Source organism: Photinus pyralis, unplaced genomic scaffold (assembly GCF_008802855.1).
Source record: "Photinus pyralis isolate 1611_PpyrPB1 unplaced genomic scaffold, Ppyr1.3 Ppyr1.4_LG7, whole genome shotgun sequence".
NCBI lineage: Eukaryota > Metazoa > Arthropoda > Insecta > Coleoptera > Lampyridae > Photinus > Photinus pyralis.
In genome coordinates, this window is record NW_022170738.1 from 7,796,500 (window position 1) to 7,824,135 (window position 27,636).

Here is a 27,636-nt window from a genome sequence, read left to right on the forward strand (position 1 = left end):
ATACAAGGTGCTCCCAAACATTACGTTTCAAATTATTCAGGAAGGTAGTGCAGTGTTGTCGTCCTTCATTTTGTAAGGTTTTTGGTACGCTAAGTTAGATGTTCGCTTACAAAATTTTGTGAAATACTGGTAAAGGAGTGAGTCGGGCTCTGTTGCGGAACACCCGCAGGGATGCAGGGCTGGTTTCAGTTCGTCGGCGATAGGAGGGAAAATAAAAACCACATTGATTGATTGTAGTCTTTATTGGGAAAACGCTTAACGAATCAATACATTAATTACATAAGGACATTACCAAGTGACTACGCTTACCTTAACGACCTTACATTAAAATTTGTACCAAAAAATAATTAGGCGAAACTACAGTAAGTATAAAATGGTTCGTGCAGCGAAATCAACAGTTACTTTTAGTAAGGCTCTCTAAATGTGAGTAAGCTCGATCGCCATATTGGACCCAGCCAATGGAGGGAGTTGCCTTGTCAGCTGGTTGTATTGCCATTTTCGTTCTTTCGGAGTATAAATATTGCTTGTGTAGTGCCGAATTGGTGTAGTTATATATCAACGTGCGGTAGGAAGAAGGAATTAATAAGTATTTACTTAAATTCTGTTACATTAATTTAATAAGGTAAACTATTTACATTACTTGATCTTGGTCGTTATTCTTTTTGTTCAAGGAATGTGTTGCCTTTGCCCCTAAATGTGTTTCTGATAAAGTTTGCCAACTCAAACATTTCTTGTAAAATTAGGTTAACTTCTTACATGCATGTTTATCAAATTCATCAATTCAAATCATATACCTACATTATCACGTATATTATTATGGCAGATTATCAAGAAAGCATTTTAAAAATGCCCTGCTGTGCAGCTCCAAATTGCAGTAACCGATCTGAGAAACGGTATACAGTCTATACCGAATCCCAGCAGATGAGCCTCGGCGGTCGAAGTGGGTGCAAAACATGAGACGAGATCGAGGACCTGATAAATGGCAACCAACTACAGGTTCACGTATTTGTGAGGTAGATATCTTAGAATATTACCACAAATTTTAAATTATGATTAATTTATTATTTGTTTCTTTCTTCTTTCGTAGGTACATTTTGAAGAGGATCAGTTTGAGACCTGCCGAAAGGACAAATTGAAGAAACTGAAACCCAATGCAGTGCCCACATTATTCGATGTGCCAAATCCTCCCCCAAGGATTACTCCTTTACCTAGGAAATCATTGTACAAGGAAACGAGTGTAGGTACATTCAATTAAATTAAAGGAATTTCTTTGTTGTACGTATATATTGTGTAAAGAACTACTCTAAAAGTTCCAAAATGCGAAAAGTGAGAGTATATGGTTCTTCGACAGAAAAAGAAACCAGATTGTAAATTGTAATTAGTTCCGAACTTTGTACCTATTTCTAAATGTATGTAAATTTTGAATGTTTTTCATATAAACCTTTTTACCTCTTTTCACTCATTAAAATAAAAACACTCAATTTAAAAATTGGGCTGAAATATAAAAGCAAAGAACTGTATTAATTTTTGTTTTTGCGCCATTTTCCTTGGGTAGCAAGTCGACACTTGTATGAACTTATTTGAATACATAAGCAGCTGACAGCGTTACTCGCTCCATAGGTTGGGTCAAAAATGGCCGTCGAGCATACCTACCTTTTCAGAGCTCTACTTTTAGTTTGGCGCAACGACCCCTCTAGGTTAAGTTACGTACAATTGGTAATGATGTTGAAAAGAATTCTTTAAATTTGGCGCGTTCCACTATAGCTGGGAGAAAATATTTCGATATAAAGAAATTCTCATTGAAATCACTATGGTGCGTAAACCGTTTCTACACCCTGTATATTACTACAATGCAATGGAAGTTGATACCGGTCGTCACCACTGAACTAAAAAAAAATGGAATGCTAATGCAATGTAAAGAAATTGACCCAAATTGAATTCGCACAGGTGCACTACTGAGTTTGCGCAGTAAGACAAAACGGAGCCGCCAAATTTAAAAATAGCCAGGGCCGGCTCGAAAATATTTGGAAGTAGCTACATATCGAGGGCCAGATAACGAAGTGAGGACTTTTGGGTATTCTTTTACATCGACATTAAGGAATAATTTGATGACACAGTATTTATTGCAACAAGACTCTATGATATTTTATTCGCTCTTATCGAAATAACAACTATCACAATGGCGAATTCAGAGACCGGATCTGTAAGCTCACGCAATGCGCAAACTCAGGAGTGCACCAAATGTCAATTTTCACCGTTCAAATTGTGTCATTTTGTTCTCGCGCATCCCATACCTATTAGCTAAAGTCACTAAATACAGAAAGTACCGCAATCCATTGGGCTCGTGTGTTAGAGAGAGAACGCATGATTTTTGCCCAAAAATGGCGGAAGTTACCAGATTCTAGTAACTTTAATGCTAGGGATTGTTCCACCTGTTTGGAGATATCTGTATATATTTTTATAAAACATGACAGTACTATGAAGTTAGGTTATAAAAAATGACAGCTATTCAGATTTTATTTGTCAATTTTTTTAAGTTGGCAGCAAATTTGCCTAAAAATGGCGGATGATTGCGGTACTTTCTATATCTATACTCTGTTTTTAAACTAGAGGAGTAAATTGAAAAGTCTGATTTACATCCGAAAAAGTTACTAAATTTAGTAACTTTTGGGCAATTGTTTTAAGTATGATACATACGTACACATGTGCATTATTGGTTGCCTACTACATAAGGCATACATTATAAAAAAAATGCAGTGTTGATCATTTTTATGGCTTTTTAATACACTTTACCCTACACAATTTGGTTGACAAGAAATTTTAATTATTATGTAGACATAAATGCAATCATTTTATAAAATCAAAAGGTGCTAGCTACAATATATTGTAAAATTACAGCATTTTCAGGAATTTTCACTAAGAAAGATGCAAACCATTCTTCAAACACTTCCGCATTCATTTCTTCGTGATAATGGAAGTTTTTCTTCCTTCAAAAAGTAGTAGACCCTCGTTTACGAAACTGTTTTCAGAGCCAACATGTAAAATAATGAGACGTTTCCCTTTTCCAGAAGGATTCTTTAAACCGGTAGACAATCCTTCCTCAAACGCTTGTCGTCGAGTACGAACGTTATCATCAGTCCACACTGTTTTGTATGGCCTTCATTTAACCATGTTTCATCTAAGTAATATATGACTCGTCTTTGGTTCCTATATTGTTTAATAGATTTTAAATGCTTTCGTCTCCATCTTATTATGTCGTCACGTTCAAGTAGATGAAGGACACTTTGTGATAAATCTTCACGACTATTGATTTTGTCCAACGTGGGAAGTTCATTGAGATAGAAAAAGTTGTGAATAATTTGACGAACTGATGATTTTATGCTATCGTCAAATTGCGATACCAAAGGTGGGTTACAGCTCTCGTTTTCTTATACTCCTTTATTATTCGGTAAACCGTGGATTTTGCAATTCCTATATAAAAAAGTGTGTATGTTAAATTAACATTTAATGTGTATTTCGTTTCTTACCTGCGCCTTCATCAATTTTTGCAACAATGGTAACTATCTTTGTGCCAGGGTCATCATTTAACATCTGTTTATATAAGTCGAGTATGCACTGCTTTTCTGAGATCGATAAATGCCCCAAATTAAGACGCGTACGCTTTTTTACAGGTGAAATGTTCGCTTTACTAAGTACTTGGCGTGGAATCCATATTTCGAAGTATTTGCACCAACAAAATCAAGTACAGGTACCCGGTTTAGTTCTAATAAGAACTGATTGTTTAATTGAAATTTGAACAAGAGTTAAAACACACGAAAAAGGCAAAATTAAATAAAATACGAATAACACAATTGTAAATGACACAGCGAATAAAGATGTCAACTGAATTGTCAAGATCCTCAAATTGCGTCTGTGTAAAAACGGCGCCGTATAAGCCAATCACAATGCAGATTTTTCGCGGGCGCTATTTAAATCACTCCTCTTAGTTTAAAAACGGACTATAGTGACTTTACTATTAGCGTTCTAGTTTGTATAAGATTTCTGTGGTCGTCACATAATGGAGCCACATCAACCTTAAAGTTTTAGGTTAAGTTCAATTTTTGACATTTGCTGTCAATTTATGTGAATTTGTAATTTTGAAAAAGTGAACCGTAATTGTATGGTGTGCTGTTAATATTTTAAAGTTTACCGTGCTCTAACAGTTATCAAAATGACTGTTATAAGTTTGGTAAGTATCCAAGTTCAATTTGAGCATATTCCTTTGTTTAACAACCTACCTATTCTGTCAAAATTATTTTGTTATATACCTTTTTCCATAATGGGCTCTTATTATTCCTTACCACAAGTTACAAACCATATATCATCCTTTGTGTCTGGACCACCTTGGTATCAAAACACTGTTTCCCTTTCACCCATGTCCGAAACTCACTTACCTGTGTGTTGCAAAACAGGTTACGAAAACTGTCTAATTCTTGTTGCAAATTTAAGATGGAAGTTGATGGTTCAAAGGGGGAAGGATTTCGATCGTATTACATTCAAAAAATCGAAGAGCTCCAGTTAATCGTGGCCGAAAAGAGTCAAAATTTGCGCCGTTTACAGGCTCAACGTAATGAACTCAATGCGAAAGGTGAGTATGGATTTGAAAAATTGTAAGTAAATAATGTGACCTAGTTCGCATGTTACGTGAGGAGCTCATGTTGTTACAAGAGCAAGGCAGTTATGTCGGGGAAGTCGTCAAACCAATGGATAAAAAGAAGGTTTTGGTGAAGGTGCATCCTGAAGGAAAGTTTGTTGTTGATATCGATAAGAATATCGACATTAACAATGTTACTCCTAACTGTCGTGTTGCACTGCGAAATGAAAGTTATACTCTTCACAAGATTCTGCCAAATAAGGTAATTGACGTAATGATCGCACTGTACTAGATAGGTAGGTAGATAATGTAAGATTTTAATTTGTTCCGTGGAAATGCTATGGGGGCTTTTGTTATTAACTATCCCAAACCCCTGAAAGTATTTTTTCAATCTGCTCATTACAAATATAATTACAAATAGTTTCTGTTTAATAGCACTTTCAGTAAATTCAGATATTTTGTTATACCTTATTAAGCAATAAGCACAAAGAATAGGAGTAACCTTTATGAAGTAGTTTTTTTTCAGTTTTTGAATTATTGGCGATTTTATATTTTTTCTATGCTATTTTTTAAGTGGTAAGAAGTTATTTAGTGTTCGATTGTTTTTTTTTGCGGCAATGACGAGTCATGGCCAACTAACGAAGACGAATTCCTCTTATTGACATTATACATTAGTATACTTTCAAATCTTCAAAATATTCTGAGGTTTGTTTTTCGCAATATACGGGGTGTTTTTTTGGGAGCTTTAGTTAAACGTTTCTGGGAAAGTAAAATAGGTAGGTTTTTAAAAATTTGTACTTAGGAGTTACTCTGTACGCCGAATCGATGTAAAATATTTTCAAAATTGCCGCACTTCTGGAAACACCGGAAGTAGATAGTAACTTCGTTATTTTAAATAGCAACCCCTATTTTTTATTGGATTTTTGGATTCTTCGTGAAATTTCAGTTCTTTTGATACCCATATGTCAATATCAGCCGTTTATGGTTTTTATGTTATTTTGACTTTAAGAAAAAAAAATGACGGTTGTAGTCATGGCAACCTATTTTTATCAGTGCATAGAGAATGAATAGGGCTTTCTTTTAGTGCACTTAAAAAAAAGTTAAGTTGCGTACGACCGCCACTATGGAGATCCAAATTTATGAAACTTCTATGACTAAAAACTTAGTTTTTTTTAATGGAATGACCATTTTCTTACTATTGCATGAGATAAATAATCGAAATGGGCATATTTTGACAATACATGTTCCTATAGCTATCTTTAACAGTTTCTGACTTATTCTCATCTGGTGCGACGCCCTGTATAAAAAGTGCGTTTACTTTTATCGATTTTGAGATCATTGATCAAAATAATGCGGTTTTGTTATTGTTATTTATGCACCTATTTCTATGTGAAAATACTCTAATGCAATGCATCCATGCCCAATAAGTTAATTTTACACATGCATTTGATGAAAATATCCGCGTTGCGGACTTTTTTTTAAGAGGGTAACTACCCCATACGGACGCCGTTTATATAGTGTAGTAGGATTTGTGAACCATGTGAAATCCTCTACTTTTCATTAGGTTGATCCGTTGGTGTCACTTATGATGGTGGAAAAGGTTCCCGATTCTACCTATGAAATGGTCGGCGGCCTGGACAAACAAATCAAAGAAATTAAGGAAGTTATTGAATTGCCTGTGAAGCATCCCGAGTTATTTGATGCTTTAGGTATTGCTCAGCCAAAAGGAGTTCTTCTGTATGGTCCTCCAGGTGATGCATTTTCGTTGTAATTTGCGTTTTTGCTTACTTTGCACGTGTAGGTACGGGAAAGACTCTGCTAGCGAGAGCGGTCGCACATCACACAGAATGCACGTTCATTCGTGTCTCCGGATCGGAGTTGGTTCAAAAGTTTATTGGTGAAGGTTCCAGAATGGTGCGTGAACTATTCGTTATGGCTCGTGAGCATGCGCCGTCCATTATATTTATGGATGAAATAGATTCAATTGGATCGTCACGTATTGAATCCGGGTCTGGTGGTGACTCTGAAGTCCAAAGGACTATGCTGGAGCTTCTGAATCAACTGGACGGTTTTGAAGCTACTAAGAATATTAAAGTAATACAGCCAAAAAGGGGTGGTGGCAACTAATTTGTATGTCTAGGTGATAATGGCCACGAATCGAATTGATATCTTAGATCCTGCTTTACTGCGGCCAGGGCGTATCGACCGTAAAATTGAGTTTCCTCCACCAAATGAAGAAGCTCGTTTGGATATTCTCAAAATCCATTCTAGAAAAATGAATTTAACCAGAGGTATTAACTTAAGGAAGATAGCAGAATTGATGCCTGGCGCAAGTGGTGCTGAAGTTAAGGTAAGTTTTGAATTATGTACAGTCAACCTCAATTAGCACAAAGTGTAATTTATTGATATAAGTTAAAAATGATATGAAACATACCTTTTTTAAAAATTTATTACCATTATAATATTGTAATAATAAACAATATCTAAATTTTACTCATTAAGTTAACACTAATTTTTCTGCATTATACCTTAATATCTTCCACATTGATATGCAATCTCGTATGCAATTCTTTTAGGGTGTCTGCACTGAAGCAGGGATGTATGCGTTGCGTGAACGTAGAGTTCACGTCACACAGGAAGATTTCGAAATGGCGGTTGCCAAAGTGATGCAGAAAGATTCCGAGAAGAATATGTCCATCAAGAAGTTATGGAAGTAATTTGTATTTTGTAAATTTCAAGTGTGCATATTCATTTCCTCATCATCCTCTTAAGTTTCTATACATTAAATTGTGAGAATAACAAACCTTGTTTTCCTATATGCAGGTATACTAGCCATTCTTATTTTGCACTGACTGCTTACTCAACATTCCTACTCCAAGATGGCGCATTCCTAAAGAGGGGTGCAAAAAATTCGATTTTAACATTAACATTTTTTTCTCATTTTTTTGTAATCGAAACCTGGCATAATTTTTGTACAGGGTGGTCTAAATTCGACACTTTCTTATGAAAACACTTTTTATTTTAAGAGATAAGACAAAAATGGACCTAGGTGTCTGGAGCCCAATTTTAAAGAAAATCACTGGCACAAACCGAATTCAGCTATCACTAATCGTTTGACCGTTAGAGGGCGGTTCTCGAATTTAGCCGATTTCCTTAATGTCGCATAACTTTCTTAATATTAAAGATAATTGAGTTTGGCAAAATATGTCTTAGTCCTTTTTTATGTAGGGTGTTTTGTTTTTCTTATACGACCCTAAAATATATTTTTTCGTATGGACCACCCTATATAGGTATAATATTTGCAAATTGCATTTTACACAATAAATAGTTTTTATTGCACACATCTAGGTTTCCATGGCGAACTAAAGATGGCAGGATTGTCTAAAAAAGACAATTTTTTAATTAAGTGTAGATTAGATTCAAAATATTTTTAATTTCAAATAACACAAAATAAGTCATATAATATATAAATAAATAGGTGGTAACCACGAAATTACCGTTTTAAACAATTTTCTCATCTTTTGTTCGCCATGGAAACCTAGATTCCTACAAAAAATCTTTAATGTATAAAATGCAATATTGCAAATAATTAATTTAATTCAATAAGTGATACATCAAAATTTAGGAAATTTTACGCTCTTCAAAAACTTAATTAACAGGGTGGTTCATATGAACAAATATAGTTTAGGGTCGTATAAGAAAAACCAAACACCCTGTATAAAAAACTGTATGTATTCTACATAAAAAAGTGCTTTAAGAAAGATTGTCCCGAAATCTATTATCTTTAATAAAAAGAAGGTTATGGGACATTAAGGAAATCGACTAAATTCCAGAAAACCCTCTAGCGGCCAAACGATTAGTGATGGGTGGGGAGAAACGCATCATCATTTGCAGTGCCGTAATAAAACAAATCTGACATCGTCTGTTATGTTTTATCATAAGTCAAGTCAACATAACTGACCAGCGCAAAATGGGGTGACTTCCGTCGCGTGCTATGGTATTTCCCACTACTGTTACATTCCCTCCTCTTATTTTGTACTCGTAGTTATGCACGAACTAAAATCGTTCAGCGAGTAAATTTTCGTTCCATAGCGATATCTCCTTAATATATGTAGCAACATGGCCCCCTACAGTTCATTGGCGTCAGGTTAAAACAGCAACCGTAGGTACAACAAATCGTAAATACAATACAAACGTATTTGAACAGGTAGAAATTGTGCACAACTCTTGACGACACAACAAATGAGCCGACACGTCATATATGTATGCATATCTTTTCTGTTCATTATAATTCATTACATTATACAATAAGTATACAATGAAGGTACGCCACTGGTGACGCACAACAACAACAAAAAATTGCCAACAGCTGATGGAATAAAACTGAACAGACATACCATAGATAGAACCACAGATTTAAATATACTACAGATGGATAATGCCATGTTGAAATTCTGGCAACGGTGATTTGGATTTAAGCCTCTGGTGCGTTAAATCCAAACTAAATTAGTGTTATTCCGCGTCCACAAGGAAGCGCTGTAGAATGAATAACTTGCGCGTGGTTTACAACTGCAATAAGAAAGACAAGAACTGTTGTGATAAACAGGGGTATCTGATTACACAGAGTCCAACAAATGTTGTATTGTATGTAACTGACCTTCCCCATTTACACTCGCAATTTTTCTGCTAGCATGCGTTTATGTTAGTTACACATACACATTCCTTTATATCGGAACTCGGAAGGGCGAACCGACGACTGATTATACCTTATTCTGTCAAACCATCAAGATTTGTAATTATGCAGGATGTTTACCGTATAATTGATTTATTTTTGATTATAAGTAGGTACGGTATTTTGTGCGATTTAAGTTCTAATGCCTACATCTCTGATCACAGCTTGGCGTGTTCCGTGCTCGTATTTAGATTTTTATAGTATTTTTAATGATAAGACGATCTAAAAGCACAATTATGACGTAGACGAAGTTTTTATTAATTAATCAGAGAAGGTGTTAGGCCTGTCTTTGTGAGAAACAACATAGGTACCTAACAATAGGCGTCTGAGAATTTAAGTCAAGTAAGCGAATATGAGTCGAATGTGAGATGTGACTAAACGTCCCGTTTTGAACGTGACAGTTCCGTTTTTAGTACACTTTCACTTTCAAAAAATAAAATGTTCACACTTTGGCGCTCTTGATATGTCTACCTGTCTGTCTGTTTGTTATTTCATTTTTGTATTCTCATTAAGGCATGAAATGTCCATAAGGGCTGTTAAAATCGAAAAAACAAATTTGAAAATGCACTCTTCGCCTTTGCTCACATGCGGATTAATGATTTTTTTCCTTATATATGCTGGTTGTTCACGACAATCACAACGGGGTTTTATTTCTAGAAAACATGGTTTTGCCTCAAACCATGGCTCTACAAAATTGTTTCTCGTCTTGGTCCATTATTTTTGACCACAGAAGGACGCGCAAATTCAAATCTTGGAGTTTGGATCCCAATCGGATATAATCGTTGAATATTGTAAGGAAGTATATTAACATTAAATGATTTAAAATCAAAAGTTGTGGGGTTTTTGTGGAGACAACGGTAACTGTAGGTAATTTTGGTGGCAAAAATAGTAAAAGGTGTCAACAAAGCCTTTGCAATGGAGGTCGTCCCTGAAATAAAAACAAAACTTATAGGGATTGTTGATTTGAGTTCACCATTGTTAAAATTGACTTATTTTTTTAACATTTATAGTGTTCGCATTGAAAAATACTCAAAGAGTTCTACGACTTAGCTGATAGAAAGTATCAAAAACTGTTGGGTTACATTAAAACAAGGTGCCTAGCATTGATGTCTGCATTCGAAAGAGTTTTCAAACTATTGTTATGTGAAAACACTAGGTACTTTTTGAGTATCTCAATGTCTGAATATTTTGAAGTAATTGTTTGAAAATTTCAGCTCCGAAATTTGGCTGTTTTTCCTACACGCGCAGCCCTGTTAAAGATCGAGGCACAAAGCATATCTGCAATTGCGGCTGTTAAATTAATCGCCCAAGGCTTTAAGGGAAAATTTGGCTGTGCCTATGAGACAAAAAGTTATTTTTTCTTCTCCGTTCCACTGGTAATTTATTGACGAAACTTTAAAAAAATTTGTGGTCAGTTCAAATACAAGTTAGAAGCGTGTAAATGGGGGATTCTTATATAAGTGCAATTTACGTTATGTGATTTTGATTACGATTTCTCTTGCGACTTGGGAGTTGCCATAACCAAATATTTCAAGATTCACATTATACGATTTTGTCGTACGACTTGTAAAATTGTATCTTGACGTGCGATTATGGGTTCGACCTGTAGAAGAAGATAGGCAAAACTAAAAATTACCACGTTAGTAAACCACGCGTGGGAATGGCGCCCAGATGTCGCCGTCCCCACATCATGTAGCCCCGTCCCTAAAGTTGTTAATTACACGACCCCGTATGGACACGTACACTCTTCGTTTTTCTACATGCGATTGTCTACAGGCCCTCATTTGCTGCCAGCCAGTCAGCCGGCCAAAGTGATATGAAAAGCTTCTATTAAGAACAAATGAAGATGCAATTAGAGTTTTGACATCGATCCTACCTTGCAAAAATGTGCTAAAAACTACCGTAGGCCTATGTCTGGTCCAGAATTGCAGTTAAAATTCGAATTTTCAAAAACCATTTTGGTTTCGTTATTTTTCTCTTAAAGAGACGCAGATACCAAATTTCTGTGAGATCGAAAATGTCACATCCCAGTTGAGACCCTATATTGGGGAAGTACCGCAGTAGACGTTACAATTTCCACGATATGTACGTGGAACCATTCTGTTCTTGGTATAGTCATGAATTTCTAAGGCTGCATGATAATGCGGAACAAAATAGTGAAGAAAGTACTTCGATATATTTTGAGATAGTAGTAAATCCGTACGGGCTGTCAAAAAGCGCGGGGTGGCTATATTGCGATTACCGTTTTTGGACGTATCAAAATTTCATCAAACGTCAACGTTTTAGATCATTTTAAGCAACTTTTAAAGAATAAAAATTTTTACTGTCTGTTTTAACTCGTATGTACCTATGTACGTACATAGGTTGGCAGATTAGGCATAAAGGATGTAAACGTCATACTATTTTTTTTTTATAGCAATAACGCAAAATTTTTATTAAATTATTCGGAAGACTTTCTTTCTCTGTGTACAACCTATACAAATTATGCTAGGTTTTATTACAAATAAACTTTTTTTCAAATACATACTAGCGCTAAATTTTTTATTTAGTTATTTGAAAGAGATTATTTTTCTTGGTTTAACCTACACAAATTTGGTTTTATTACAAACAAATATATGTATTAAATTCTCCGAAATACAGCAGCTTAGTGCGCGGTTACTAAATACTTAGGATTTGAAAAGAATATTTAAAATTCATTGCCGGGGCATATTGAAGGACTCTTCAGGCTACAACCTAAAAATATTTTTAACGAAATTGCAATTGTTATACAGGGTGATTTAAATCAAAGTTGCACTTTTTTTAAATATAACTCCCTGTTTTATAATTAGAATAGGTGTTTTAACTTTTAACGGCCTATTAATTACTGAGAGGCTTTAAAAATCGACAAACCTTGTGTATTATTAGAAATGGTTGAATTACAAAAATATGTATAAAAGGTAAATACGGCGTGCTTATATCGTTAGAAAGGTAATCAAATCCTACATTTGATGCAATAAAAAACTTGGTAGTTTCATTAAAAAAAATCAAGTTATCTTTTATTGAAATTTTGAAAATTTACAGTGATTTCTTTTAGCACAAAAAAAGTTTAACTTTGACCGTTCGGCGTATGTAGGTAAGCACACATGATGATCAGTAATACTGCAGCGTCATGGCCTTCTAAGTTTTATGGAAACTTCGTTTTCAATTTTTACTGGACATTTATTTTTTGAAAAAATGACGCTCAGCCACTCATTTTAGATATCATGTTTAAATAAAGTCACACTAAAATTGACTAAGTAATCGAAATATGCAATAATATAGGTGAGTTCTATTTAAAAAAATACAACTTTGATATAAATCACCCTGTATACATAATCGAGATTTTGTTTGATTCGGATTCCTGGTGCCTCAAAACATGTATTTGATGTATTCCCGTCAAAAAAGGGAGGGATCATTTTTTACCCCACTGCAATACCTCCCTGACTGACATGCGGGTAGTAAAATTAAGTTAAAATAAAGAAACAGATAACGAGTGAAGTTTTCGGGTAGTTGTAAAAAGCTGTTCTGCAAGAATTTTACACCTGGTTTCAATTTCATTTGGCGATGCCTTGAATGAACGTATAGACATATCAAAACTTTCGATTGATAGTAGTTGATTACAGAATTTTAATTTTCAGGCTGAAACTGAAACTACCATTCTATAGAAAAAAATTGTTCTTGGATTTTATTAATTTAAATTAAGGAGAGAGAACGGCCACAGATACGCCCACACAAGGTCGTAATTGAACACAAACACACAATACAAAGACCCACTGTTTTAATTACGAAGAAAAAAATATCATATCATATTGCTTTTCAGCACCATCAATAGTAAAAACCTTCTATGCCATCGTTATACAGACTCCTGCTGATTATTTTAAGCTGAGACCCAAACTAAAACTTTCGATTTAATAAAATTCATATAGGTGCGCTAGCAACTGGAACGTTTGTTGTGTTTCCACAATCGCCTATCTCATGATCCATCTGTAGTATATTTAAATCTGTGATAGAACATTATGCGATCAAAAATGAGTTGCTGTCGAGTCACCTTTAAAATTTTTGTGTACATGGTAAATCGTACTTAACTTGAATTTGCAAAGGTCACTCGACGGCAACTCATTTTTGATCTCCCGTTATCGTTCACAATGGATTCAATTAGAAAATACGCTTTAACACTTCTTTACAATGCAAGAAGAACAAGAGAGGGATAATAAATAAATTCCAAAATTTTGAAAAATATGGAATAATATAATAGTATTGAATATAGTTATAAATACAATGGCAGCAGTAAGGTATGATAACGTCCCAAAAGTCAATCTCTTCGTAGCTAGACTGATTATGTTTGTGATATTAAAAATTTGACAAAAAAGTGGCAAAGGCGGGTCACGAAAACCCCAAGTGCCTGTGTTTAAAAACTGCTGTTATACACACTGCATTCAACCCCCATCTTTCTCGAACCCTCTCGCACAAACACGTCATATTTCCCGGAAAGAATGTGTCAACTTTCATTTCTTATCGCTATAATGTATAATGACTAATCTTCTATATTGCACGTCGATGTGTATGTTTGTGATGTGTATTGAGATCAGCCCAATTAGCACAAACATTAATATGCATAGAATATTTCGAATGCATATTCAGATATTCTGTGTATCTGCGTACCTATATATGCATTGAATAAGAATAGAATATTCATAGCAGCAAAATATGTCACACAAAAATATATTTCAGCATATACAATACAAGTCTCATGAGCATATTCCATGCACATTTTCTGAATGTTGGTGGTAAATATATAGAATATACCAAAATGCACTTGAATATGTTCCATAAATATGCCAGATGTGTCACAGAAGCTTCATGCAATATCCAAATTTAATTGTTTAGATATTGCAGGTATATATATTGAGAATATACATTCATATTTGCACAATTTTAAATCAAGTGCTTAGTCAATGACATTATCAAGTCAAAAATATGACATATAAGAAGGTAAAGATAAAGCAACTTTTAACCTGAAATGTTTATAATTTGAATTACTGCATAAGCATTTATGTGTAACTAAGTTCAGCAGTGCCAGTTTCTCAATTAGTATCGAATGTTAAGAAAACATTTCCCCTAGCATTGACAACTTTGCCCCCATTTAACCAACTTTCTATCTCGTAAGATAAATGAGATCTCCATAGTGGCACTCGAAAAATGGACACCGTGTATAGGCGACCCTCTAACCATATCTCTTGTATATATGCCTCTAACCACCGGTAGAACCATGGAGTAAAAGTAGGACGGATAATGTTTCCATTGTAGTATGGTACATTTTGTACATAGGTATCTGCCTTGTTCAGGAAATGATTATTAAAAACTACGCCACTGTAGTAATCGTTTGCAATTTTTAAAAAATTATATCAATTCAAGACCAAAAAATAAACACTCCAAAAATGTATTTCTTTGCTCTTTATTTGTGGGTTAACTTTTTAAGGTGAACCTTTAACTCAACTTACTTCTTCATTACAGGTACTACATTATAAGTTATAAAAATTTAGTTTTCAACTACCTACTCCATTCTTTACTATTATTATACATCTAACAGTAACAATATCAATTTTTCTTCAATTGGAATGTTTTATTTTTTCAAATATACTTTTGGCTATTATGCATATTTACACATAAGTGTCCATACAACGTTTTTAAAAATATTATACATATCTACTAAAGATTTCATACTCTTTTGTTTACAGATAACAAAATAATAACATTACATTTGCATTCAAACATATCATAAAGTTACATTTACATAAAGCTATAACGATTCGTAATATTCATAGGACATCTCAAAATGGTACCTCTACATTTTAATAATCTTTGATATGCAAACCACTATACATGAAAATTGCACCACCTGATCTAACACACAAGGCGAAAATTCGTAGTTAGGCCCAGTATACTGCAGCCATCTTATAAACAAGAAGCTAAAAAACATTTTAAACTTAATCTACACTATTTTTTATCTAACAGATCACATTCATGATTATTTTCTTTGAATTTTCAATATATCGTTAACATCAGACCGAACACCATTAAGATTACTATTACGGCTAAATCTTGTATAACTGCCGTCGCTTATCATGTGCACATATGAAGTCTTTTTAAATATAATATTGTCAACGGAAAATGTGGTAGTGCAATATCGAAAATTTGGTTATCTATTCCTATATAAATTTGTTTCCAATAAGAGAGATTAAAATTGAACCCAATTACTATTGTTAGCTGCTGGAGATGTAGCAGGTGGAGCACTAAAACAACAATGTAGCCGAACGAAAGCGCATTAGAAATATTTACCTAGATTGAGCCGATGCGAATTCTCCCCAAGATTCTCCACCGATCAAATCGGGTTTCGGCACATGAGCGGGGGATCCGGCGGGCGAACAACCTGGAGGTGCCGGAAGCCTAGTGCTACCGCTTGGAGGGGGAGGCAATAAACCAGAGGTCGTGCCCGGTCTAGCCTTCATTTTGTTTGACGTTTCTGATCCATCTTTCTTCTGAAAATAATATTTAGCAACCTGTTGCGTCGATAAACTTCAAACTCACAGTAATTTTCATGTTAATTTTAATAGTTTCGCCTTCTTTAAATTGTAAATCTAATTTCGGGCCGGAGGGCTCCTCGCTAATCTGCTTCTCTTTCTTTAACCACTTAAAATGATCTTGTAGTGCAACATTAAGATCAAATGAATCAGATCTATCACCAAAACCTAAACCGATGAATGCGTTTCGTCCTAAAAAATTTCCACATTATTCGTGCCCAAACAATGTAGTTAATAACCATTATCATCTTGGATGCGAATGACAAAATACCTCGAAGAGTCAGAAACTGATTCCAATGCTATTCCGGGGTAAGTATCGATAGGACATTTTGCAAATAGCTCTCCACTATTTTTGTCTTCCAACTTAATCGAAAGTTCACTCCCTTTTGATACCAATCGCATACGTCCTGTCCACGATGGTTCGGCCAAGTTCCAGTCTGCTGCCCTGTAACACAGAACGTACAGTTCCGAAAGATGCAGATAAGGAATTTGAGTGGGTGGATTTTAATTGATATCTGAATAAAGGAAGTGAAAACTTCTGAAGGTCTCATACCTGTAACTTCTATTACTTGTTCGAGGTGGAATATTAAACACAAATACTTCGGGTTTTACTAATAACACGCTTTCGTATGTATCCATTTCTAATTAAAAATTAAAATAACTTAAATATTGTTCATTAATGTGCTTTTTTATATTCATATACTATTTTGACGTTTGAGTGTTTGACAGGCGACAGCTGCGTGTTAACTGTTAACCTCCCTCTTTCGGTGGATTGTCACACGTCAGTTACAGTGTTGCCCTAGTTGAAATTGTGGCAATAATTTTAATACAGAGTGATTATTAAAGAGTGTACTATACTAAACATAACCTTGAGATGTTTTATTGAATAATCATGTAAGTAAATAACATTTTAGTTTCCTGAAGTTACAGAGACAACAAATTTGGCAACAGGTGATTTAAATAAATAAATAACGAATTTGCATTTGGAAGTGTGTGTTATGTGGCAATAATAATAATAATAATATATAATTCGTGTTGCTATACATATTGTACTTACACATGTCAAGGTTGTACTGGAGTGAAGTTAAAACAGGTTACAATTTACATTAAAGTTTACAATTTAAAAACTCATCGTAAGAATAAAAGGAGTGAGATATCAACAGTTGCTTGATGACTAGTTTAAATTGGTGTAGTGGTAAAGACCGTATTTTTGGGGGCAGTTTATTATAAAATTTGTGAGACAAATAGTTTGGGCCATTTTGTGATAACTTTAACCTAAAATGATCTGTTATGAGGTTATTGTTGTCTCTTGTTTCATAATGGTGTAGATCTTTATGTTTTGTATACTGAGCTATGTTTTTTTTTATATGTATTAGACATTGGTAAATAAATTGACAAGGTAATGTCAGAATTCTTAATTTTATAAAACTGTCTTTGCATTCTTCGCGATACCCTATGTTGGCAATTGTTCTTATAGCTTTCCTCTGCAATCGGAAAATTCTATGTCGCCCAGCTGAATGTCCCCAATTGAGAGCCGCATACGACATAATGGAGTGGAAAGTGGAAAAGTATACTACGCGCAAAACATGAGGCGAAACTGATAGTTTTAGGTTTCTTAGCATGAAGATATTAGTAGTTAGTTTTGCTGCTAGCTGGTTCGTGTGTTCTATCCAGTTTAGTTTTTTGTCTAAGGTGACCCCTAAAAAAGATACCGATTTTGTATTTTCCTCTTCTTGGGTTTGTTTTAATGTGAAAATCATACGCTGTGTTTTATCTATGTTTAGAAGCAGCTGATTTGCTGCGAACCAATCCCGAGCCTTGAATTGTATCTCGTTGCTACAGTATTCTAATTCATTTAAGTTTTTTCCATTTAATGTTATCGTGGTATCATTAGCATAATGAGTGATAGTGATATTATTATCTACATTCAGACAATTTGAAAAGTTGTTGATGTAAATTATAAAAAGCAACGGACCTAATATACTACCCTGGGGGATACCAACTTTAATTGGCAATAACTTTGAAAGGTCATTAGTGTTAACTGCTTGATACCTGCCCTTTAAGTACGAATGTATTAAATTAACGCTGTTGGAATCAAAGTTATATTTTGTGAGCTTTTGAAGTAAAATATCGTGCGCAACGCAATCAAAAGCCGTTGATAAATCTAAAAAGATCGATAACGAGTATTTTTTGTTTTCAAAGGCGTCTAGTGTTTCTTGAGTGAATTTAGAAATTGCTGTTGAAGTACTCATGTTCTTCCTAAAGCCAAACTGATTGTTGAAGAGATTGTTGGTTTCGAAATAGTCTATGACTTGTAGCGCAAGAGCTTTTTCAAAAATTTTTGAGAGGACCGGTAAAAGAGCAATGGGTCTATAATTGGTCGGTTTATTTGGGTCGCCTTTTTTAAAAATCGGCACTACCTTAGCTACTTTAAGTTTCTCTGGGAAAACACTTTCGGAGATACATAAATTAATTAGTTTTGTTAGTGGTGAAACCAAGCTTGATACATTTTTTTTATGACGTATGAGCAAAGACCGTCAATATCCTTTGTTTTAGAAGATTTCATGGATCGGATAATGTTACGAATGTGGTTAGGTGACACAGTTTTGAATTTAAAATTTACATTTTGAGGGCAATTTACGTTGTTTTTAATTAATTTTTCATTAACGACAGGTAAATGGGTAATTATCTCATTTGCGGCATTAACAAAGTAGTCGTTAAACTCATTTGGGGATATGCTGCAATTATTTTTTGAATTTTTATTTTTACGGTTGCAGTTATCATTGACGATTTTCCATACTGTTTTATTTGTGTTTGTCGAATTTGAGATTACCTTATCGGTGGCTCTGATTTTATATTTTCTAAGGTTAATTCTATACTGCCGCTTATAATCCCTTTTTATTTTAGACAGGTTGGGATAAATATCATTAAATTTACAGTGTAAGTCATCAAGCATCTTCAATGTCTCCCGCATTTGCTTTAATTCAGAATTGAACCACTTGACTTGGTTGTCGCGGATTCGGGTTTTGAGGCTTATTTCGGGGAAGGCTATATTGTGGGCGTCTACCACATTTTGAAGAAAAATATTAAATTTGTCATTGTCATTGACATTGATTATCAATGTAATTAAATTTTAGGTTAGTTAATATATTATGAATTACGTTACAACCACGCCAAGTGATCGGTCGGTAGATATTTGAGACAACATTATTTATTTGATCATTGTTTGGCGGTAATTTTATTTGAATATATTGCGCGTGATGATCAGACAAATACGCCTTAACCGAACAGGCTAAATAGTCATTGAAGCCGAAATTAATAAAAATGTTATCGATGCAGTTGTTAAGTCTGGTGTTTGAGTTTATCGTTTGTAAAAAACCAAAAGAACTAAAACAGTCGCCCACTTTCACAGCGTTTACGTTAGTCGTACCAAACTTCACATTAAAATCTCCCGAGATTATTGAATTCTTATTTCGTATTTTAGTCAGAACGGATTCTAGCGTTTCAAGAAATGTATTAATGTCACCCGATGGTGGCCTATAGAAAGTTATTATATACACATTTTGTATATAATTGTCATGGATCACAATAGTTTAAATTGTAAAACGTAGATATCTTTATCATCAAGAAAAATGAGTAACAGCAAAGAGTAACCATATTACTCTTTGGTAACAGCATACACTAAAAACACTTAGTCCATGGTAATATAGTCAATTTATTACCTTTCTAAGCTTCTATACATGCATCTGTAACGAACCGTAGCGAAATTCATTATCTCGGTTGATTACTGTTTTGAATACAAGAAAAAATGGTTCCCTTAAACTAACACACAGCAGTACTAATGGCGATATCTCTAAAGCTGAATTTATAGTTCCGTACCCGCAACACTGTACCGTAACTTTTGGAATTAAACCCCACTTGTTTGGTGTGAACATTTATAATTCGCGTTAACGTTGCGTTAGAACGGTTACGGTACGTAGGAAATGCCCAAATTTTATTTCTTACGGCAAATCGTGCTAACGCGCTTGTCTTCGGTAGTACTCGGATAATTCAAACAGTTGAGTTTATCCTGACGTTCGTTTCGTTTAATTTACAATAATTATACACTTTGTTGGTTATTATTATTTTGAAATGCACGTCACTCTTACTGACAGGTGACATACAATGGCAGATCTCGTTTCGCACTAATGCGCAAGCTCATTTCTTACCACTACGGTAACTATAAATCGTATAATTTTCGTTAACGTAAGATTTTACGGTTCCGTTCTTACGTTCTTACGGCTACGGAACTATAAATCCGGCTTTAGTCGTTAAAACTTGATTGTCCAAAGGGTTTTGAAAAAGATAGTTGTTACAAAACCCTAGGTCTCGTATAATGAATGGCACCTTTGGAAGTTCAATGGAAAGTTCGCTCACTCAAAATTACGTAATTAGATGGTAAATGTCAATGTCATAGAAACATATTTCTTGCACACAATCAACTGTTTCATACATGCTACGAATTACCACATGAAACTAAATAAGGCCATTCCTCTAGTTTTCATGGTAACAGAATTTAATTTCGTGTGTTTAAAATCTTACGATATTGTTCGTTTTCCGCAAATATTACACCCTCTCGATTATTGCAGTTGTTCTGCTCTTAGAGAAAAGTCTAAGATTCTACCAATATATAAAAACACTCTGCGATAAAGTACAGGTGATCGAACTGTGCTAGCGATTCGACGTGATTTTTTTCGGCCGGCTTAAAGCAAATTTTGCACAACCTATACGGTGATTTACAAGTGCAACGATTCTCCCAGAACAACCAACCATTTTACTTTTGCAATTGACACGCTTCATATGACGCTAACTTTTTCTTCCAATAAACTACTTGTATGTATCCAATCGGGTTGCTTGACTGTCATAAACGACTCAACGTGGAGTAATGTCTTGCTGATTCCGCAACGCAAATCCCACGATTTACCGGTGCCGCAAGTTTTCAAACGAAATAACAAAATCATGGGATGTGCCCAAGCATTGAGTAAGTATTACTTATTCAATTTCCCAAGTCGAAACGAAAAACGAAAAAAGTTACAGAAACACCCCACCCTTCAAATTATCTAATAACCAATTACCCAAATCTCCGTCGCACTAAAGGCATCTGTAAGGCTGCATATAAGACGTAACCATTGCAACTTTAAATTCAATACATTATCTTATACGATTCTTTTGAATTTAAAGTTGCAATGAATATGTCTTGTGCAACTTTTAATTGCACTGCAAGAGCTCAAAAGGGGTCAAATATCTCATTTCACAGGTAAAATTTAATATTTATTCCATCCCCATACACCCACATATTTATCCACGTCATGTGTTGTGGGGTTTACGGCTTTTAAGATATAAGTCTAGTAAAAATCGAACTACCTTCACGTGTATGGTGTGTTCCCTAAACATATGTGGTCAACACTTTATTACGGAGTAGGCGATTGTATGCGCGGTCCGGTATCAGCATTGAATTTGATGGTTATAAATTCCATGGTATCAGTCTTTGGGCATACAAGTTCAAAGGATGGAATTTTGAAATCACTGGCTTCGTATGACAAGGCGCCATTGTATACAATAGGCACTTATATCCACACGTCATATACAAAAAATTTGAAATCTAAATAACTCTGGCAATGTTGCTAGTAACTTGAGGCATGCAAACATTTGCGATTAAAAAAATTAAATTCCCTAATTATGTGATCTTGTGTCACACAAGCGTTGAGTGATTGACGTGGAGCTTGTATTTAATATTTATATAAAAATGCAATTTTAACGTTGTGTACCTTACCTACTAGTTGTAAATTTTTGTGTATAGGTGCGTAATTTGTACTTTTAATTAAACCGGCTTAATTCATTCCAATACCTATCGGTTGCCAATGGTTGACTTTTAAACTTTTAAATTCCTTTTCAGATAGTTCATTTAAGGCAAAATGATGGAGGAAGATTTAATATCATCCAATAATCGAAAAGGCGTTATATCGCAAGCATGGACACGACTGTCACAGGTACCATTACTTTTATACCGAGACTTCTCTTTTCCGCTAACTTCTTACGTTAACAAAATTGCTAAATTTCTTTCTTTTTGACGAAATTTTTTTGTTACAAGTATTATGTTTATCTAAATAATGTTGCTGTAGATATACCAAGGTACTTTGGATAGTTGGACGCCGTATACTAAGTGGCGTTGGTTGGGAACGATAGTCGTCCTTATAGTGTTTGGTATAAGAATATTTACTAAACAGGTATTAATGTGTTTTAGTGGTACCAAGGAGTGGTGGACAAGACGGTACCATGGCCTATTACGAGATGGATATCTGCCATTATTCTGGTGTGTGTGTTCTTGGCAAGGGTTCTTATTACCCAGGTATTTTTTTTATTTTAATAATCATCCCCGTCTCTTCCACCGCTTCTTGTAAAATGTAAATTTTCAGTTTAAAGCAGTCTCTCAGAGCCCATTTATAACGTTAAATATTTGTAGGGGTGGTACATCGTCACATACGCTTTGGGCATTTATCATTTAAATTTATTTATAGCGTTTTTAACACCAAAAATTGACCCAGCGATGGATTTTGATGGTAAGTTTTTAGAATAATTCTGCCAATGGTCGACAACTCTCATGCGCTTAGAGACCAATAGTCTCGGTTACGGTACGACTACAATTATGATGAGTTGGTGTTCTCAGAAAATGATTGACAAATTGTAAATGTGATATAGCATTAGTGACCCAGAAACCATCATCAGGTGCTTAATCACACACTATTTTGACAATGAGATATTATCTAAGTATCCTTGAATTGGTAACTACCTGTTTATTTATTAACATTTTTAAAACAATTAATGGGAAATGTAGATGAGTCATTTACCCATATGGGAGGGAAAATTAACAACCATTGCTTACTAATTAATTCAATATTTAGGTGCAATCTTTTTATACATAACTTGTTTCTATATGTTTAGGTAAAGATGGAAAAAGATTCAAACTGAAAAGTAGGTACGTACTATAGATGTCCTGCATATTTCCACAAAATTTCAAACATTTGCCACAACATTTGAAACTTGAACTTTGGCATTTTGAACTCAAGTTTAAGCATGTCACTATAATAAAAAAAATAACTGTTCAATAGATTTGAATGGGATTGTTATCCAATGTTGCCAATTTTTGAACACAAACGAGTGTCACTTGTTTTGAGTTTATTGTGCCAAGCTTAACTAGGGACTTTCATTTAAAAAACGACCTGATATGAATTTATCTTAATTTATTATGACCGCCATCGGCATCTCAGTCCATTTGTGTTCCTTTGAAAATTGCAGTTATACAGCTAAGGTACTACGCATATACAGGGTGTTTAAAAAAAGGTAGGATATTTTATCCACATATAGTACTCATGAAAAGAAGCCAAAAAGCCTTAACAAACATAAGTCCACAAATTAAGTGTTTCAGAGTAGACTTTGTATTGTCTTTAACAAATTGCATTATTAAAAAGTGTTTCTTAATGCAATGTAACAGATGGTCTATGTCTAAAATGTAAAATATTTAAATTAAGATACAAAATCAACTCTTATTTCTCAAACACTTCATTTGCGTACCTATGTTTACTAAGACTTTTTTCTTTCTTTTCATGAGCACTACACACAGATGGAATATTCGACCTTTTTTTTAAACACCCTGTGGAGAACTATAGATGCGAATTATTAGAGACATAAGCTTATGTATTTTGGTAAAGATAATAAACGCCGTAAATGCAAGAGTTGTTAACCGTTTATTTAGTTCCATTAAGAGGCTACAGGGCGCCACCTAGCGCCATACAATCCCCAATAGTGTACGAAAGCAATTTTTTGTAGCACCACCATTTTGTTTTTTGGAATAAATTTTGTGCCGTTGATTTAGCGCTAAAATTATAAAGCTTGCATCACCCCTCTCCTCACCAGGATTTGAAAGTAAACGTTCTATGTCTTCCATTTTTTCTTCGTCAGTAAGTTTTTCTATATTAGACTTCTGGGTATACGTAGGATATTAATATACTGTGAGAATAATAGGATTCATGTCTTGCCCCTGCCCGAGCCCCTGCCTATTGCGGTAGGGTTTTTAGCAGCGTCTCCAACGAATTTTCCCAAGACAGAAAGAGCACAGAAGTTATTTATTGTACATCAAGGCAATGCATTTTGCGGTTTCCGCAAACGAAATTGTCGAATAAATGTAGATCTTGGTCTACCAACTTAACCAAAAAGGGAGTATGACAGGAAGACAACAAAATCTAGTTTCTGTGCATCAAATCAATGTGTTTTACAGTTTCCGCGATGAAGTTAGTAATTAATTGAAATTTTGCCCAAATGTGATACCGATTTGATCTCATAAGAAAAAGCATTTCTTGCTGCACTAATGGGGGAATGTATAAAAAAATATTTATCAAATGAGATTTCTACGATCTCGTTCCTCACACGGACGGACGGACGGAAAAACGGTGCATTTTATTTTATAGAAAAATGCGCTGAAAAGGTTTTTGTACTCATTGTACGGAAATAGTAGGGGAGACCAATAGGAGATTTTTGGATTTACTCGAGGGCGTCAGATTAAAGCAAGGTGGGTTGACTATGTGTTGAAAAGTGTGCCTTTCAATAATCTGACGATTTGAGCGCGACGGAAGGGAGTGGGAGGGTCACAAACTTGCAAAAAAAAGTTACCTTGAGATTGTCGAGCGCGTTTTTTGTTTTGAAGGAAATTATTCAAGAATAGCGGAAGAAATAAGTTCTGCCGATTTCCACACTCCGAAGTAAATCAAATCGTCAATAAATTTCAGGGCGTTCATCAGTGGAAGCATATCAGTTGACTAAGATCAAAGGCGGTCTTCTTACGTACAACAATGGTGATTTTTTTACATTTTCTAAAATCCGCCCTGGACTTGCGTTATGTTCAAATCGTCATCTTTTGAATGGGGTTCACATAACATCCCCTCTAAATATTAACTGACGCGTTCGAATAAATCCAATTTTCTACCCTTCTGTACAGGCCCCACCATGCAAACCGGCAGATTAATATAGCTCATATATCAGAGACACGTGGGGCATATACAGTATCAATATTTGACGCGTTCAAGTATTTTCATGTGACGTATTTTGCTGTTTCGCATCTATTGAACTCTTAACAAAAACCTGGCAACCTATTGTAAGGACTTTTTGTAATTTACGCACTTATGAGAAAGCAGTATAGACAAATTGTTTGTGCGTTTTAGTCGCAGATGTGAGAACCACGCCGCACAATCAGGGACGACTTGAATTCGGACGTTGGCGCGCGATCGGACTGTTCGTATGAACACGCGTCCATTGTGAGAGAAGAATTCGGCGGGCGGGCCTAAGGAAGAAACTAAAACGGAATTGCGGCACACGGACACGGTATCGGTTGCCATACGCAAGCAACAAAGCATCAGTAAATTAGCGGTAGCTACAGAAAATCAAATGCAGGAAAACCAAAGCAATATCCCCCCTTATAATTAACGGAAGGGAAAGTATCAAACGCTTACCTCTAAAATTAAACAGAGCGGAAGAAAGATTCCCAATGCACGTGAGCATAGTGAAATTTCCAAAATATCCCCCTCAATCGTGCTGCTACGTATACCCAAAATACGGAGAAGGATCGTAGGAAATTCCGATCGGCCGGCGTATGCAATTATTTACATCCAACAATTAAATTTAATTGTGCGGCCTGAGATAATAAGTAGTTGTTTATTATATAAGGCGATAAAGGGATACTTTAACAATTAAGTGAATTAATTTTCTCGAGTAGTTTCCCTTTATCGTCGTGTATAATACAATACTTTATTTTATAGCAGAAGCCACATAATAAAATAAAACTTCTGACTATTCTGAATTTAATTTAGACGTCAAAAATAGCAAGCTTAGGTTCTGCCGTCTTATTTGTTTACCAAGATATTTCTGAAATCGGTCATCTAGCATTTGTTAATTGGAATAAAAAACAAAACGGTGGTAATATGACAAATTGCTCCCACACTAGTTCTCCAATTTGTGGCGCTAGGTCCGACGAGCATAACCCTTTCTTTCAAAAGTGGCTCCCTCCGAAAGCCCAAAGAATTTAGTATAAAACGTATAACGGCGCTAGATAACCACAAAGTGATGCTAGCTGTAGAGATTTTGCGCAATTTTTCTTTAGCCGAAAATTTGGCGCAGGGTCCTAAGCTTTGCAGAGTTGACGACCTGGTTAGTAAGGGAATAGATTACCTAGTGAGGTATTCGAAATATAATGCTCGCCAGGAGAGAATGCCGATCACAGAATACCTAATCCCGGTCTACAATCGTATGTTCTCTGTGACCTGCATTCTTTCCTGGCGAGCCCAATATGTGACTAACGCCGTGAATGTTATTAGATGATGTTGGTCCCGAATTACCTACAAGAGCGAATGAAGAATTTCGGCCGTTCATTAGGAGGTTACCAGAATTTAAATTTTGGTACTCTGTTAGTAAAAGTACTTTAATCGCTCTAGTGTGCACATTCTTCGAGTGCTTCAATATTCCAGTATTTTGGCCTATTTTAGTTATGTACTTTATTACCCTATTTTGTATAACAATGAAGAGACAAATCAAGGTAATGCTTCTTTTATACGTAATCGCGCTAATTGTAACTTTTGCAGCATATGATCAAATACAGATATATTCCGTTCACGCATAGCAAGCCAAAATACCAAGGACACGAAGATACAGGGAAAGTGGTTGGTGCACCCAAATGACCTTTTTTATAAGCAATAGACAAATGATTTACTTCAATACATTAAAGGAAGATGTACCTTACAATTGATGTACACCAAGACCTTCTCATAAAACCTGTTGTTTTTTTTACACTGCAAATTGGCCATATACATATAAACTAAAAAGTTCTTTTAGCAGGAATAGTGTAATTAAGCACTAAATAATTATATTCTTTATATCAAATGTGAATAAATGTTTTCCATATTAGTTAATTCTGTACTTTTTGTTGAGTTGAAGTTATTAATTGTACAATACGATTCATTTACACGTTTTATTTCATTTAGGTTGCCTGGGGAGAAGCTGCTAGTTGTGATCGTCAATTTTTTTGTAAATTTAGGTTTCTGCAATCTATTATAAATCCCATGAATGTATTGAGCTAAGATTTGCGGTATCATTTTTCCTATACCTGAGAATTTCATTTACTTATATATTGACACTCTAGAGCAGTGTCTCCAAACTTTTCAACCTTGGAGGGATAAATAAATAAATAAATATTTTGCAGCTTGTATTTGTTTGATATTTGACCTTTGTCGATTATTTTCATGTATTATTGCTCTGCAGTTTCCTAAAATCGATACTGGCTTGCAAAAGTATTTCGTCTACATACATTTAAATTTATTAGGCACGCATATGTCCAGTTGTGGCGTGAGATCTAGTGTTTACGTAGGTACGAACAAAGTAAAACAAGTTAAATAGCCATTATGCAAACATAAATGACGAGAGCATATTTTCCTCCTAATAATATTAATGCTAGGACCAGGAAAAATACCGGTAGGCATGAGAGATCCTTACCCCATTCTCTTTCAAATGAGCCGCCTATCATCGAAGTCTATACAGTTTAATGAAAAATAGTGGAGCATATACAAATTTTGAAATGGGCATTAGTTTTA

The 27,636-nt window shown here is 34.9% G+C and overlaps 3 protein-coding genes and 1 long non-coding RNA gene across 5 annotated transcripts; 2 read left to right on the plus strand and 2 right to left on the minus strand.

The window, feature by feature from the left end:
- Positions 1-2,868: 2,868 nt before the first annotated feature.
- On the minus strand, positions 2,869-3,986 carry LOC116176578. Its single transcript, XR_004146466.1, has 2 exons — positions 3,528-3,986; positions 2,869-3,471 (listed from the first exon to the last, which is right to left on the minus strand). It is a non-coding gene; the product is annotated as an uncharacterized LOC116176578 (long non-coding RNA).
- An 81-nt stretch (positions 3,987-4,067) lies between these two features.
- LOC116176576 (26S proteasome regulatory subunit 8) lies at positions 4,068-7,436 on the plus strand. The gene is made up of 7 exons (XM_031495208.1): positions 4,068-4,228; positions 4,489-4,627; positions 4,672-4,895; positions 6,198-6,384; positions 6,435-6,727; positions 6,774-6,983; positions 7,210-7,436. The coding sequence occupies exons 1-7, from the start codon at positions 4,211-4,213 to the stop codon at positions 7,348-7,350; spliced, it is 1,212 nt and encodes a 403-aa protein (XP_031351068.1). The 5' UTR covers positions 4,068-4,210; the 3' UTR covers positions 7,351-7,436.
- A 7,386-nt stretch (positions 7,437-14,822) lies between these two features.
- Positions 14,823-16,717, minus strand: LOC116177066 (NECAP-like protein CG9132). The gene is made up of 5 exons (XM_031495927.1): positions 16,518-16,717; positions 16,204-16,409; positions 15,972-16,156; positions 15,723-15,922; positions 14,823-15,676 (listed from the first exon to the last, which is right to left on the minus strand). Exons 1-5 carry the CDS (start codon positions 16,601-16,603, stop codon positions 15,622-15,624), a joined length of 732 nt encoding a protein of 243 aa, XP_031351787.1. The 5' UTR covers positions 16,604-16,717; the 3' UTR covers positions 14,823-15,621.
- A 4,925-nt stretch (positions 16,718-21,642) lies between these two features.
- LOC116176330 (protein RER1) lies at positions 21,643-26,958 on the plus strand. Of its 2 annotated transcripts, none has more exons than XM_031494838.1 (6): positions 21,643-21,803; positions 21,900-21,993; positions 22,126-22,230; positions 22,467-22,563; positions 26,368-26,585; positions 26,632-26,958. In XM_031494838.1, exons 2-6 carry the CDS (start codon positions 21,919-21,921, stop codon positions 26,725-26,727), a joined length of 591 nt encoding a protein of 196 aa, XP_031350698.1. In that variant the 5' UTR covers positions 21,643-21,803; positions 21,900-21,918; the 3' UTR covers positions 26,728-26,958. The 2 variants fall into 2 exon arrangements, with proteins under 2 accessions (XP_031350698.1, XP_031350699.1); XM_031494839.1 differs by lacking the exon at positions 22,126-22,230 and adding an exon at positions 22,248-22,352.
- The last annotated feature ends 678 nt before the right edge of the window (positions 26,959-27,636 follow it).

Bases quoted from the DNA above. Each gene is read 5' to 3' on its own strand.
- LOC116177066 (XM_031495927.1), bottom strand. From the start codon at position 16,603: ATGGATACATACGAAAGCGTGTTATTAGTAAAACCCGAAGTATTTGTG. The intron at 16,410-16,517 runs GTATGAGACCTT...TCTGTGTTACAG, and splicing joins ACAAGTAATAGAAGTTACAG to GGCAGCAGACTGGAACTTGG. The intron at 16,157-16,203 runs GTTATTAACTAC...GAAATTTTTTAG, and splicing joins TCGCATCCAAGATGATAATG to GACGAAACGCATTCATCGGT.
- LOC116176576 (XM_031495208.1), top strand. The intron at 4,628-4,671 runs GTGAGTATGGAT...AATGTGACCTAG, and splicing joins TAATGAACTCAATGCGAAAG to TTCGCATGTTACGTGAGGAG. The intron at 6,984-7,209 runs GTAAGTTTTGAA...CAATTCTTTTAG, and splicing joins CAAGTGGTGCTGAAGTTAAG to GGTGTCTGCACTGAAGCAGG.
- LOC116176330 (XM_031494838.1), top strand. From the start codon at position 21,919: ATGATGGAGGAAGATTTAATATCATCCAATAATCGAAAAGGCGTTATA. The intron at 21,994-22,125 runs GTACCATTACTT...ATGTTGCTGTAG, and splicing joins CATGGACACGACTGTCACAG to ATATACCAAGGTACTTTGGA. The intron at 22,231-22,466 runs GTATTAATGTGT...AAATATTTGTAG, and splicing joins TAAGAATATTTACTAAACAG to GGGTGGTACATCGTCACATA.